This window comes from Bos indicus, chromosome 26 (genome assembly GCF_029378745.1).
Source record: "Bos indicus isolate NIAB-ARS_2022 breed Sahiwal x Tharparkar chromosome 26, NIAB-ARS_B.indTharparkar_mat_pri_1.0, whole genome shotgun sequence".
Classification (NCBI taxonomy): domain Eukaryota; kingdom Metazoa; phylum Chordata; class Mammalia; order Artiodactyla; family Bovidae; genus Bos; species Bos indicus.
The window spans coordinates 13,993,620-14,009,522 of record NC_091785.1 but is presented as its reverse complement, the minus strand read 5'-3'; the positions used below and the strand labels follow the sequence as shown (position 1 = coordinate 14,009,522).

General features: G+C 38.5%; 1 protein-coding gene across 4 annotated transcripts in view; it reads left to right on the top strand.

Moving 5' to 3' along the window:
* Positions 1 to 15,903, top strand: part of IDE (insulin degrading enzyme) — a 93,873-nt gene that overhangs the window by 65,362 nt on the left and 12,608 nt on the right. For 3 of the 4 annotated variants that reach the window (XM_019952766.2, XM_070780485.1, XM_070780486.1), the window contains 7 exons: positions 361 to 483; positions 2,369 to 2,451; positions 5,708 to 5,852; positions 8,331 to 8,441; positions 9,363 to 9,483; positions 13,663 to 13,754; positions 14,721 to 14,832. In XM_019952766.2, coding sequence (XP_019808325.1) covers positions 361 to 483; positions 2,369 to 2,451; positions 5,708 to 5,852; positions 8,331 to 8,441; positions 9,363 to 9,483; positions 13,663 to 13,754; positions 14,721 to 14,832 — 787 coding nt within the window. Of the gene's footprint in view, positions 1 to 360; positions 484 to 2,368; positions 2,452 to 5,707; positions 5,853 to 6,340; positions 6,486 to 8,330; positions 8,442 to 9,362; positions 9,484 to 13,662; positions 13,755 to 14,720; positions 14,833 to 15,903 lie in introns of all 4 variants that reach the window. The other variant, XM_019952767.2, reaches the window with a different exon arrangement.

Sequence of the window (15,903 nt, the reverse complement as noted above, 5' to 3'; positions counted from 1 at the left end):
TGTGGAAGTATGTCTCTGTGCAGGTTATTCTCCAGTTCTCTAAAGAGCTAGAGCAGATGTGATCTTCATACGTTAGCCTCTGCGTTCCATAGTCTGCGATTGTTCCTTCATGTCGACTGATCATTTTAGAGATGTATAAAGAAGAAAGATAGATAAGTGTAAAACCTTGATTAGTTCCAGAGATTCCAACTCAAGTTTCATGAAAAGTCATTGCTAGGTTTTGGAAGTAGCCTCTATATATAAGAATGCTGACATTTATTCCCTTATTGTTTGCCTGGATATTAAGCAAAGTGAGTGCTTTAAACCCTTAAATCAGATTCTAATCACTTTTGTTTGTGTATTTTTTCACTCTTCATCCAGAAATGGCAAAATGCTGATCTGAATGGGAAATTTAAACTTCCAATGAAGAATGAATTTATTCCTACAAATTTTGAAATTTTATCATTAGAAAAAGAAGCAACGCCATACCCTTCTCTTATTAAGGTAATATGTTAGAATCAGTGATATTAAAGTTAGGGGACAGACCTATTACTTGGAGGGGACTAGAGCGATGGTTTCTTGCATTTGGTACTATATTGATTTAGGGGGCTCCCACCCCAGAGATAACAGAAGAGTTGCAGAGATAATAACTAAAAAAAATATTAAAAGGCTAAAAATGTCAAAACAAACAAAACTGCTGTAGAGCATAGACTCTAGGGAATTGTTTGCTTTGCAGAAAATAAAGTAGTAAGTCTGGACTATAATTCGTCTGTTAAAAGATATAACTCAGTGTTGAAAGCCTTTTTTCCGTGTTCACTGAAGACCCAATAAGGAAGTAGACTTACGCTGCATCATGAAAGTTAAAGATAAGAAAGAATCTCTAAAGCCTGGAAGAGAGCATATCCAGGGGAAGCTGTTGGATTTCCTGCCCTTATAAACAATTCTTTCTCATTTTGAAAGAGTGGCTGTATGAAGTTGGTGGAGTTATAAGTCCGTGGAATGAATGATTGAGAAGGGGGTTTTCTTTCTCCAGATGTTCTTGTCATGTCATTATTTCACACCTTGGGTAGATTGTGTGGGAAAATGGATCAAATTATTACGGCACATCGTCTTTTCTAAACTTTAAAACTAACTTTTTATAAACTTACTTCCATAGACAAACATCTTTCTTTCCCTTCAAAAGACCTAACATTAAGTCATTGAGACAAGAGTTAGTGTTTAGGACTATGAAATTTATCTCAAGTAACTAGATTATTAGTGAGATAGTCACTTTTCTTTTAAAAATTAGATTTTAATGAGTTAAAGGTTGGGTTATTCAAAGAGAAAGCTTATTTACTTTTCCTAATTTTTTGTGTGTTTTAAATAGGCCATCTTAGCATAAAATAAGGAGAACACTAAACCATTTATGTCTCTTCTCAGAGTTCCAAGGTAGTTTCAAGTGAACTCTAAGACTTTATATAATTTGGTATGAATGAGTGAGTGGAGAGTCGAGGGAGTGGCTTATTTATTCATCCTTGGCTGTATTAGTTATCCATTGCTGTATAACAAATTACTCTAACATTCAGCAGCTTAAAACCACATTTATTTTTTCTCATGCTGCTTCCAAGGGACAGGAATCTGGAAGTAGCTCTGTTGGGTAGTTCTGGCTCAGGGTCTCCTATGAGAGAGATGGTCAAGCTGTTGGATGGAGCTTTGGTCGACTGAAGGCCCAACTAGGGCTGGAGAAGTCTCTTCCAAGTTCAGTTGTGTGGTTTGGGGAAGATCTTAGTTCTTTACTACATGGGCTTCTCCATAGAGTTTCTTGACACAGCAGCTGGCTTCCCCTAAAATGTGAGATCCAAGAGGGAAAATGAGTGATCGAGATGGAAGCCACAGTCTTTTATAATCTAATCCCAGAAGTATCATACCATCACATCTTCCATATTCTGTTGGTCAGAGACCAGCCCTGGTCTAGTGCAGGAGAGAGGACCACACAAGGGTGTGAATTCCTGTGGGCTGGGATCCATGTGGCCCACGCTGGAGGCTGGCTGCTGGCTGCCTTATACCCGCCCCCCAAGGACTCCTGCATCTGCCTCCTAGTGTCGAGAAAGATAGGGACAGGATAGTTGGTGTTGGTTTCTCCTGTCTGTCTCTTCCTCCACTGGGTCCCCATCTCTTTGACCCAGGGTGAGATAAGAGGGTAATTTCTCTCTGCTGCTAGAGTTACCAGTCATCTTCTCCAGCTTCCCATCCTGTCTCTTGGAGAGTGCTTCAGAGCCACGGGACAGTAGCCTCTCCAGAACAAAACTCAGCTGTTGCCTCTGTCCTCCTCCTCTTGAAGAGAGATTTGATTGAAGATTTTTGTCAAATGTGCCTATATTTCCCTAAATATATTGTGTTTCCATCACAGGATACAGCTATGAGCAAACTCTGGTTCAAACAAGATGATAAGTTTTTCTTGCCCAAGGCCTGTCTCAACTTTGAATTTTTCAGGTATGTAAAATGAATCTAGCTACAAAGCTTCCTATAAAAGTCAACATTTCTAAAAGTCTTCTTTGCTTCCTTAAGTACCTATGTCTGGAAATAAAAGGAATTAGAATTATTTAGCATAGACCAGGAAAGGCTGCATCTTCTGTTAAATGGTATTTTAGGAGCCAAGGTTGTTAATTCTTCCTTTCCTTTGAGGAGTACACTCTTCAACTGAAATGATTTATGTTAGCTATTAGGAGGATCTTCCTAACCTTGAGGATTTTGAATCTGGGAAGGCTGTAGATTCACCAGAAGTTCACTGAAATAAAAAATGGAATAATCCAGGGTGGTTTTTTGTTATGGTTTTGGTTTTGTATTCCTAGAGCTTGCCCAGAAAAAGAGGTAGTAGTTATTAAATGATCTTGAGTCTCTTCCAGTCCTTTAATTGTCTGGAGCCCTTAGATATTGCATTCTCTATTTCTGACTTGGTAGAAGATGTTTAGTAAAATTTATGAATAATGCTACTGTTGCAGTGATTCTTCAATATAAATCTTTAGTTCATCTCTGTCTTCTTTATTTGTGTGATAATGTTATCATTCAATTCAAATTTTACTCTGAGTCTGTACTCTGTAATTTTATATTTCTAAAATTCAGTGGTCTGTGTTTATTTTTTTTTTAAACCCCTATCATCATCTAATAATGTTCACTATGATGATCAACTTTTTCATTAATTTTTGTTTGATTTGCTTGGCATGAAATTAAAGCTGAGATGTATTTTAAATGTTTCAGAAGAAGGAAAAAGAATCTCTAAGTAGAATGTTAATAGTTCACCAACAAATATGTTGAGATTGTAGTGATAGCAACATTGTTTATTTATAGCGTGAGATTCATAGATTATCTAGAGCTGCACAGAGATTATTGCCTTTTTTTTTTTTAATATCAAACCTGGACTTTCTGATTATGGCTTACTATTGGCAGAAAATATTACAAAGCTGGTTTTAGTTTTTGATAGTTAAAAGTGATATTTTTTTAACACTCTAAGCAGCTTGCCACACTTTGCCATTTGGCTTCAGAATATCTTTTGAGAGACCATTTGACATTTTTGCATTCTCTAAGGAAATGGCAACCCACTCCAGTGTTCTTGCCTAGAGAATCCCAGGGACGGGGGAGCCTGGTGGGCTGCCGTCTATGGGGTCGCACAGAGTCGGACATGACTGAAGCGACTTAGCAGCAGTAGCAGCAAACTTCCAGCATAGTTCTCAGAATTAAAAATGTCTGCTTCTCACCAATCCGTCTTGGTGTTCTGGTCCCTCTAGAGGTAAACACTGTTAGGTTCCTTGTACATTCTTATAGAAATTTTCTGTTTGTATGTATCCTTTTAATCTTTTCAGAAATAGGATAGTATCATGCATACATATAGTTTTTAAAACTCTGTGACCCATATTTAAGCACATAATATCTGGTTACAAAATAACATGTTTTAAATTAACAAGTGAACCAGGATTTAAGCATTCCACCAGAATCATGTTCTCTTTTAAAAGTTCATTTAGGTCTCTCTCCAGTTCACCAGCAAGGCTGGTATTTCAGAACACTTCTTGGAATTGTGTTCTGAGCTTTAGCCCTGTGGCTTTGAACTCCCAGATCTGGCTTTTCACTTCCACCTACGGGTGGCGGTGGGGACAAGCCCTCTTGAGGATTCTGTCCTGTTTTGGTGCTTTGCTTTTGTGAGTTGTGCCAGTAAGGTTTCTGAACTGCTATTTGCCTAAAGAAGGAAATTGTCATTGTGTATAATAAATACTTAAAAAATGAAATGACAGAGTACTATTTAGATTTGCCAGGTGGAGAATGTTTGTATAGCTTTATGATTTTCTCTTTGATATTAATTTCTCTGGGGCTAAGCATTTTACCCCTATTTTACTTCATTATCAGCTTTTGATGAAATTGTTGCTTTGCTCTCAGTGCATTGGTTATATTTACTGTGCTATGGATAAAATGAAACATAATTTGCTGCCAGACAAACTAAGCCAAGAGGCTGCCTCAGGTCCTTTGCACTGGCTGTTTCCTCAGACTGGAAAGTTCTCCATTGAGATATCCCCAGAAGCTTGCTCCTTTGCTTCTCAGATACAGATGTCACCTTATCAAAGAGGCCTTGATTAGCAATTTTATAGAAATCAGTAATCTTCCTGTCCCACCTATCACTCCTTTTCCTCTTACCCTGCATAATTTTTCTCCATAACACCATCACCACCTGATGTATCATATTTAAATGTGTTATTTGCTTCCTCCAACTAGACTCTAAACTCTGTGAGGTCAGGGACTCTGCCTGACTTGTTCCTTCTTTATCTCCAGTACCTAGAGGAGTGCGTAACATTGTAGTAAGAATGTAGTACATGTTTGTTGAATGAAGGAACCTTTTACTTGCTTGTCATAAAGGTAAGCAGTGTCACATAGTCAGATGAATAGGTCATTTGACTTAAATCCAAATCCTAACTCTGTTGCTACCAGACCAGGTGACATGAGGAAAATGATCTTTCTTATTTGAGAAATGAAGATTTAAAATTAGGTGGTCTTTGCAGTCTTGCACTCTGTAATTGTTTCCTCTCTCTTGTTGCTGTTTCTCACTTAAAAATTTCCCTGTTTTATATTTTAAAAATTTCCTATGTTAATATTTTTTTCCTGGTTCTGGCTGCAATTATATGATGGATATTATCTATTCCTTTACTGACAGTGTTCTAGTCTGTTGGTTTAGGTGGAAACTCAGAGATACGCTAACATTTTCACAGGTGTCAGTTTTTCTCTTTCAAGTCTCAGTTTGTCTCTTTGAAGTTTATGTAATCATAGCACAAAGTTCTCAGTCTCATCTTTCTGTCCACCGTGAGTATGTATGGCTTGCTTAGAGGAAGAAAGAGGATGTGCAGATGCTGTGTCAGTCAGCAGTGTCGGCCATGCCTTTTCCTACCAGCCTAAACGTAGACATGCGTTTTGCCCTGTTCCTACTCCTCACCTACCCCGTGTTTCTAACTTGTCAGTTCTACCATGCCGTCTGGGGTAGTAATTCCTTTTCCCTCTTCACTACTACCAGTACACATGGCATATTTCAAGCTTCTTTGTTAGACATCTTGTTATTGTTGTTGTTTTTACTCATGAGAAGAGACAGATTCAAGAATTCAAAGCGTATCTTCAGGAAGTTGTTTTAACCAGTTCCTTGATCCATCTCGAAAGGCCGTATCACATTGGGAAGTAATAAATCAGCTATTTTACTGTCAACATTTTCTTCCAGCCCATTTGCTTATGTGGACCCCTTGCACTGTAACATGGCCTATTTGTACCTTGAGCTCCTCAAAGACTCACTCAACGAGTATGCATATGCAGCAGAGCTAGCAGGCTTGAGCTATGACCTCCAAAATACCATCTATGGGATGTATGTAAGTACCCACGTCTTAGAGCCTTCCACTCATCAACATTTTTTATATTGATTTGATGGAAGCATTTTTGATTGAGGGTATGAGTTTAATTTCTTTTTTAAAAATCTTTGTGGCTAATCATATTTTCTTATCATTTAATTTTTAAGTTAGCTCTTAAGTATTCAGCAATACACCATTAATATTATGCAAATTTTCCTTGATTTCTTTTTTTTTTGAACATCTTTCATCAGATCATCATATTTTTCTCCTCAAAACAAAATTGGACCCTGATTTAGGTTTAGATCTCACCCATTCCATATCTGAAGTCTTGGTCTTTGACAATAGAGAATGAAGTCTTCCTGCCATTGTAAAACAGAAGGTTGGCTGATACTATTTCCCTAGAAATTCAGATCATGAGGCTGCATATTCATACTCTTCAGTCATGTTTCTTCATTACCATGCCACTGCTTGAGGTATCAAAGCATTTCTTTTGTTTTTCTTTTTGTTAGTCGCTACATTTATGCTGATCCTCTCCATTGCAACATGACATACCTGTTTATCAGGTTATTGAAGGATGATTTAAAAGAGTATACATATGCAGCACGCCTCTCAGGTTTGAGCTATGGCATTGCATCAGGAATGAATGCAATACTTGTAAGTAAAATGAAACCAAAGAAAAGGCGTCACACCGTTTAAGCATTATGTTGAGCTTGGGAAGACTATTAACTTCTGCATTTTAAACCAAGAAGATTGATGGTTTTTTCCTTGCACCTTTTTAATGATTGGAGAACTCAAGTTAGTATTAGTTCCACTAACAAACGATTTAGTAGAGTTTAGTGCATTTTGTGAACATGTATGTGTGCTACATTTATTTGCATGTTCTTCTGCTTGAAACATTTAACATATTAATCCTGAAAGCATGTTGTTCTTCCCATGTATTTGAATATATTATCATCTGTAAGTGAAAGATACCTGTAGTTGCTGTTGTGGTGCTCAGTTTTATTTAAAGCTTCTTTGTTGTTGTTTTTCTTTCTGTTGACAGTAGTAGTAAGTTCCTGTGTTCAAACACATCTGACATGTTTGTTTAATTTATTTTGTAGCATTAACTACTTTTAAATGTGTTTTAAAATAAGGATTATTAAATGCATCGCAAGAAGTAACTAGATCCTTTCTATTGAAATCATTTCTCTTATGTTTCCAAACTTACACCTCATTTCCAAATTAACACCCTTCTCCTGGCACACATTCATCTTCACTTTTCTTGAAAATGTATGCTTCCGTAAAAACTAAAATGAGAGCATGTGCTGTGTGCTCTAATTCTATACAGAAGGTCTTAGGTTTTTTAAATTTTATTTGCAGTGACTTTTTTTTTCCTTCACACAAGTAACTTTTCTGGTAGTTTCTGTTTAATGTATAAGAACGTATGTAACTTAACCATTTTCAGAGACCAGGGAAATTTGGAGCCCAGAGAACAAAGTAAAACTCAAATAGGGAAGTAGTAATCTATGGCTTGCTTTTCTGTTGACTTTTAGTAGCATATCACCATTCAGTTAATCACTTTCATCTGTGACAGAGTGGGCCTCCTGCTAGTTGTCAGTCTAGTTCCCACAGTTCCTGATGTGCTCTCCATGGTCAGTGACCTTCACTCTTGCTGAGGTTCTTGCCTATCAGTTTTCATCAGGTAGAGACTTCCAGAGATACTCTAGCTGCAGCGTATCTCTACTGCTGTGGGTGCCACCATGTGGCAACATAACTGTAGGAATTAGGCTTTCCCTACTTTTCAAAATGTTATGGTTTCAGAGACTATTAAATTGTCCTCAGGCAAACTCCAGGTGGTACATACCGGGAATCCTTACTTCACCTCTGTTTGCCAGTGGCTTTTGGTGCGTCAGCAGAGCTCATTAAACAAGCAAGTGGTGTGGCACATGGGCCCTTATTGGGCAGGTCAGGGCAGCTCAGGGCAGGAAAAGTGGCAAAATGCCGCACAAGACAAAATTGGGACTGCCTGATTTCTTAAAAGATGATTTTTCAAAATATTTAACTATAAACACTTTGGGGGCATATCTCATAGTTTGCTAGACAACATTCCCCTATGATGTTTACCTTCTTAACACACCAATAAAAACCTTAAGCCTGCCATTCCTTAGAAATTCTTTTAGAACATTAAACTTAAAATACTTTCTATAATTAATGTGATTTAATGAGAACTTGAATTTTGATGATACAGTGCATGCTGCCATAGTTTGGCACCAGGTAAGTTTTCTTGTTATTGTTTTTGTTTAGGAAAAGCAAAAATATGCTTTTGGGTCTTAGTAAATAAAGATGGTTAATGTTATCTTCCTAAATGTTAAGCTATATTTATGAGAAAGGAATTTCATTAAATTTGTTTTATTTTTATTTTGATACACCTGGTTTGGGGACTTCCTAAATGTTTAAAAGTCAAATTTAAGTTGTTTCATGGTATTTTTAGATTTTTAATATCCTGAACTCTTTCTGTAGCTCTCGGTGAAAGGTTACAATGACAAGCAGCCAATTTTGCTAAAGAAGATCATTGAGAAAATGGCTACCTTTGAGATTGATGAAAAAAGATTTGAAATTATCAAAGAGGCAGTAAGTTTTCTGAACTTATTTTTATTTTTTTAATTCATCAGGTAATATTGCCATGTTATGAACATTTTTGAGAAGGAGGTGAGGAGGAAAAGAAGCATTCATAACTCTGTATCAATCATTTCATTCTATCTTTGCTAGATCCTATATTTTTCCCAGAAAGAAAGCCTGGGAAAGTCTAGTGAACACCTGGCCCCCTTCTCTATAGGGCCTAAGAGCTAGGACAGCACTTTCTTTCAGAAGGGAAACTGAGGTAGACCTAGTAGCTTTCAGGGACTCCTTGAAGATTTTAAGATTTCAACCTCCATTTAAGAAGAAACTTGATTCTACAGGCTGGGACTTCAGCCTGACATGATAGCCTTGTCACATTAGGGCAGACTATTTAGGCTTGCTGTATATTCCACTTAAATTCAACTCATGGCTGGCCCAGTAGTGGATATATGGGATGTATAGCTGCTTTAAAAGCCAAACTATGACCTTCATTGTACACTGAGAGAAATTATCATCAATTTTCAAATGAAGATTCAGTAGTATATGTATATACACACACATAGCCATGTTTCTTGATTAGGCTTTGGGGGTGACCTTGTAGTGAAGAATTAGAGGATGCCAAGAGATGGAGGCTCTGAAAACTGGGGATAGCTTCTGAGGGATGAATGAGGTCCCACAGTCAAGGCTGTACACATGAAGGAAGTACATGTCCGATGCTGGGGGTAAGGGAGCAGGCTAGACAAAGGGAAAGCATGCTCTTTAAGGATCAGAGGGGAATTTGTCTAATCACATAACTTCAAAAAGGAGGAAGCCAATATCCCACATCCCAGTAGCACACAATTTATGCAAATTGAAGTTTGATTATAGCTGCTCTTTTGAAATGATTTTAAAAGGATGGGATAAAATTAACAGACCCCTGTCTTCCTTCACTAGTATATGCGATCTCTTAACAATTTCCGAGCTGAACAGCCTCATCAACACGCCATGTACTACCTCCGCTTGCTGATGACTGAAGTGGCCTGGACTAAAGATGAATTAAAAGAAGCCTTGGATGGTGAGACTCTTTCTACTTATAGCTTGATGCTTTCTTCATTGTTTTCTAAAATTATTTTGGTGTATGCTATTACCTGCTGTTTGTGCTTTCTAATAACTTATAGTTCCATTAAAGAAGCCAACTGTGTATACTTTCTTTCTTTTCTTTTTTAACAAAAACAGAGGTAGCCTTTGAAGTGGCTTTTGTATTCAGGCAGCTTAACCACATTTGCTGTTTTCAACATGGACCCACAACAGTTAGTTACTACTGTTCATAGATTTCTGCAAATGACAGTGTTTTGACCCAAGAATTTGCCTTGTTAATATTGAAGTTTTCAGAAAAGGAAAAAGGGCTGAGCTTAAAAGCCTTATCACATAGAAAGAATGCTTCAGTATCTGTAGATCTATTCAGTTTGGTAAAAAAATGGAAACTATGTAAATTAGCCTAAAGAGTCATCTTTTGTTGCTTTTTTCCTAAAATCTTAAATCTAATTTTCAGAGGTTTTGCCTGAAAGTCCTTGATTCCTCAAGGGCAGTGAATTATGCCTTCCGTTTGTTCTTTTTATTTAGTATTTATATTATGCCCTCAGTGTGTGTCTAATGAATGTCTATTCAATGGAATGAAATTACTTTCAGGGTTTTACTGGAAAGAATGTAGACTGATATCATCCTTTATTGTTGTTTTATCTTTTCCACTTCTCAGCATTGCGCTACCAATTAATCTTCCTTCCTACATGCTCAGTAATAAAAAAGAATACTGTTGAATTTTTAATAATCTTTTATGACAAATCCTTACTTATTATGTATCACTGTGCCTTTGATGTCTTCAGTGACAAGTCAAGAGCAAAGTATTGAAGGTCATTATTTTATTGGTTGCCTCAGGCACTGGGTAGGCATATAGATTATAAAGTTCATTAACTAGAACAGCATTTACTGACTGCCTGTGTACCAGGTACCAGATTGCAGGTGCTTGAGATTTAAAAATGATCAGTTAGGTGTAGCTGGGGTTTCTTGGATCAAGGCTCTCCAGTCTAGTGGCAAAGCATAAATGTAAGCAGGTTATTTTTGTAGAGGCAGAGAGACTGAGTGCTGACAGGGTCTAGTGAAAGGGCCTTCTAGGGCAGTGCAGGGGAGTGGAATGCATATGGACTTTGGAATTAGGCCAAGATTCAAAGGCAGCTTTGCAGCTTACTAGGTTAATGACTTTGGACAAGAAATTTAAATTCTCTTAAGTTTAGTATCTTCACCTTTTCCCGCCTTGGCCACTGTGCAGCTTGTCGCCTGACCAGGGATTGAACCTGAGCCCTTGGCAATGAGAGTATGCAATCCTAACTACTGAACTGCCAAGGAATTCCAGTTTTCTCACCTTTAAAATGGGAATGATAGCATATAATTTACAGTTTATAACATCTATAAAGTGCCTGATGCATACATACATAGTAAGCACTTGTTAATTCCCTTCCTATGTCTGTCTTTAAATTTTAATCACTAGCATTAGCATCCATTGTAACATTTATTAGCATAGCGTCCTAACGGAAAAGGGACAACTCTTCTTTACTGAAGTTCAGTTCAGTTCAGTCGCTCAGTTGTGTCCGACTCTTTGCGACCCCGTAAACTGCAGCAACGCCAAAGCCTCCCTGTCCATCGCCAACTCCTGGAGTTTATCCAAACTCATGTCCATTGTGTCGGTGATGGCCATCTAACCATCTAACACCAAATTAGTGGATAAAAGTTAAGTAAGGACAAGATATTTGTATAGTCTCGAAGTATTTCCTCCAAAATAAGTATTTTAATTATAATGGGAAAAGTTGGCATTGGTGGGGTGGCTTTTCCTAGTTGCTTGAAAAGTATACATTAGTTACTTAATTACAACCAAAAAATTAAAGTGGTTCAGGACTTATAGGACAGACATCTGGCACACAACATCATAATGAGGTGATCAATGTTTTCATCATCTGTATTACAGCATGTCAGCATCATGTGCCCCGATGTGAGAAAGACACATTACCTCTCGGGTGTTCTTCTTAAGAGTACATAAATCCAATTTAATAATTGAGTTATTAAAGCCCCAATAAAGGGCATTCTGTAAAACGAGCATTACTGCTCAAAAATCTTAAGGTTGTGAAAGACAAAGAGAGACCAAGGCACTGTTAAGGATGGGACGAAACTAAGGACTCATGACAACTAAATGCAGGGTAGGATCGTGGGTTAAATCCTGAAACAGAAAAGGGTTCAGTTCAGTCGCTCAGTCGTGTCCAACTCTTTGCAACCCCATGAACCACAGCACGGCAGGCCTCCCTGTACATCACCAACTCCTGGAGTTCACCCAAACTCATGTCCACTGAGTCAGTGATGCCATCTAACCATCTCATCCTCTGTCGTCCCCTTCTCCTCCTGCCCTCAATCTTTCCCAACATCAGGGTCTTCAATGAGTCAACTCTTCATATCAGGTGGCCAAAGTGTTGGAGTTTCAGCTTCCACATCAGTCCTTCCAATGAACACCCAGGACTGATCTCCTTTAGGATGGACTGGTTGGATCTCCTTGCAGTCCAAGGGACTCTTTAAGAGTCTTTTCCAACACCACTAGTTCAAAAGGGTTCAGTTCCATTCAGTTCAGTCACTCAGTTGTGTCTGACTCTTTGCGACCCCATGAATCGCAGCACGCCAGGCCTCCCTGTCCATCACCAACTCCTGGAGTTCACTCAAACTCATGTCCATCGAGTCAGTGATGCCATCCAGCCATCTCATCCTCTGTCGTCCCCTTCTCCTCCTGTCCCCAATCCCTCCCAGTATCAGAGTCTTTTCCAATGAGTCAGCTGTTCACATGAGGTGGCCAAAGTACTGGAGTTTCAGCTTTAGCATCATTCCTTCCAAAGAACACCCAGGACTGATCTCCTTTAGAATGGACTGGTTGGATCTCTTTGCAGTCCAAGGAACTCTCAATTGTCTTCTCCAACACCACAGTTCAAAACCATCAATTCTTCAGTGCTCAGCTTTCTTTATAGTCCAACTCTCACATCCATACATGACTACTGGAAAAACCATAGCCTTGACTAGACGGACCTTTGTTGGCCAAGTAATGTCTCTGCTTTTGAATATGCCTTCTAGGTTGGTCATAACTTTCCTTCCAAGGAGTAAGCATCTTTTAATTTCATGGCTACAGTCACCATCTGCAGTGATTTTGGAGCCCCAAAAAATAAAGTCTGACACTGTTTCCACTGTTTTCCCATCTATTTGCCATGAAGTGATGGGACCAGATGCCATGATCTTCGTTTTCTGAATGTTGAGCTTTAAGCCAACTTTTTCACTCTCCACTTTCACTTTCATCAAGAGGCTTTTGAGTTCCTTTTCACTTTCTGCCGTAAGGGTGGTGTCATCTGCATATCTGGAATTATTGATATTTCTTCCAGCAATCTTGATTCCAGCTTGTGTTTCTTCCAGTCCAGCGTTTCTCATGATGTACTTTGCATATAAGCTAAATAAGCAGGGTGACAGTATACAGCCTTGACGTACTCCTTTTCCTATTTGGATCCAGTCTGTTGTTCCATGTCCAGTTTTAACTGTTGCTTCCTGACCTGCATATAGGTTTCTCAAGAGGCAGGTCAGGTGGTCTGGTATTCCCATTTCTTTCAGAATTTTCCACAGTTTATTGTGATCCACACAGTCAAAGGCTTTGGCATAGTCAATAAAGCAGAAATAGATGTTTTTCTGGAACTCTCTTGCCTTTTCTATGATCCAGCAGATGTTGGCAATTTGATCTCTGGTTCCTCTGCCTTTTCTAAAACCAGCTTGAACATCTGGAATTTCACGGTTCATGTATTGCTGAAGCCTGGCTTGGAGAATTTTGAGCATTACTTTACTAGCGTGTGAGATGAGTGCAATTGTGTAGTAGTTTGAGCATTCTTTGGCATTGCCTTTCCTTGGGATTGGAATGAAAACTGTTACTAGTGGAAAAACTGAAATCCAAATAAAGTAGATTTTTTAGTTAATAGTATCGTCCCAGTGTTAACTTCTTAGATTTGATCAGCATCCTATGGTAGTGAAAAACGTTAACGTTAGAGAAAACTGGGTGAAGGGTATGTAGGAACTCCCTATACTGTTTTTGCAACTCTTCTGTAAGTCTCAAATTGTCTCAGAGTTTAAAAAAAAAAAAAAAAAGACCTCATAGGTGGAGCTTACAATTTCTTACACCTGTTTGCAGATGTCACCCTTCCTCGCCTTAAGGCCTTCATACCTCAACTCCTGTCACGGCTGCATATTGAAGCCCTTCTCCATGGAAATATAACAAAGCAGGTGGGTGATTGAGGTTTTAGCGATCTTTTATAGATCATTGCAACAGAAATTTTACTCTATTTGATTTAAGACTACTGACTAACCACCGCAGTATGGCTATATACTCATTAGTGTTGACTCGGCCTTCTCTGCCCTCTGCAGAAAGGTAGGGGAGAGTATACAAAGAGTTGAATGATCCTGGTTAACTGTGGACCTACTTTCACGGCTGCCTTCTCTGTTGTCTGCCTTGTGTAGTCACTGGAGGAAATGGGAATAATGGTCCCTACTCTAGAACAGCAGGACTGTATAGTGGATAAGACCACATAGTGTGGAATCAGCCTGCATTCAAATCCTGACTCAGCCAGTTACAAGTTATGTAATCTTTTGAAAGTGTCTTAATCTCTCTATGCTCAGTTTCTTTATCAGTATATTATGTACAAGGATTAAAGTAAATAGTACATTCCAAGTGTTTAGCACATGGAAAGCTAAACGGAATTTAGAATCCCCATGGTAGTCTGTCTCAAGAGCCCATACTCTCTGCCACTCCACTATTTTGTCTCCAGAATAATATGCCAAGGTCAGGTGCTGTTATGTGACTGAGAAAGGATTCTTCCCTGTGTCAGTTTTATTCAGAATAAAGCCTCATGCTTACCTCTTTTGCTTTGCTGTAACTCCAAATATCTGTGGTGAGGGCCATTCACTAGAGACCAACTTTCCATCAGTGATACCGCTCCAACATCGAGATTGGTGCCGATGATTGTCTGGGTCTCTCTTTCTCCTCACTACCACCTTACTGACTCTGTTGCAAATCAACAAGTTCAGTTTTTATCTATTTGAGCAGGATCAAATGTACTTAAGGTTTTAAAAACCCACTTTGATAAAGTTGGTTAGTTTATTTCACACACATGTTGTTTTCATATTGCATGGGCTGCTGTCTAATCAAGATACATTTGTGGTTTTGTAATGTGCCATGACCTGCCTTTCTAGGCTGCGTTAGGAATCATGCAGATGGTTGAAGACACCCTTATTGAACATGCTCATACGAAACCACTTCTTCCAAGTCAGCTCGTTCGGTACAGAGAAGTTCAGCTCCCGGACAGTAAGTGGAAATGTTCTATCTTTGGGAATGGACTGCTTTGACATAATATTGTGTGTGATTACAGGTGGGTTGAAGTCACTTGGATGATCAAATATAATTTTATGGTAAAGATCTGCTGGGATTCTCTACTAATTTATAACTAAAGATAGATAATTCTGCAAGAAAATTATCTATAGGAGGGCCAAAGAGGTGAAATTGAAGGCAGGCAATTATTTTGATGAGAATGATCCTGGAAGTGACTGGTCATTGAGCATAGAAGAGTGAAGAAGTGAAAAATCACAAAACTAAAGAAGTATTGACTGGGAAGCATGTAATAAAATTTATTTATAAAAAATGGAAATTAGAATTATGAGCCCATAGGAATTGACATAAAGAATTAATAATAATATATGGGAGTTTTCAGTGTTGGGCTACTTTTGCATTAACAGTGGTTTCTTTTGATATAGAACTCATTAAGCATTATTTTCAATGTTGTTCAGAATTGTATAGTGGAAAGTGTATTAGACCAGTGATGAGAAGCATTGGGTTTTTTCCCTTAAACTTTTTTCTAAAAGTAATTGCTCTCTCTTCTGACCTCCCAGCACAGGTTTTCTGAACCTTCCTTCTTTAAGCTACTCAGCACTTCTCTCATATTGGGATTGAAGTGCATCTCCATCTCCCTTGGTAGGCTGTACATTTCTTAAGGGCTGGGGTCTGTGTCTGGCTCACTTGAGTAGCTACTAAAGCATTACCTCAGAATCTCTTTGTTGAATGCTCCAAGACACCTTGAGCACAGTGCTACTATTCTGCATAGCCAGTCATCACAGACTGGGTAATGGCTCATTTTGAACTTAAGCTTCTTCCTCAGTCACTACAGCATGGCAGAGAGGAAGAGTCAGAAAATGCTGTTCAAAAACCATTGAATGTGGTAATCAGGCAATTACTAAACACTATTTGCTTAGTCACATTTACTGCTCATGAAATAGTTATCAGATCATAAAGCATGGCCATCTGTTTATAACTTTGATGAAGTACTTGATCAGCATATCTCAGCTCTCCATCATCCAACTGTATGTCCTTGGATAAGTTGCT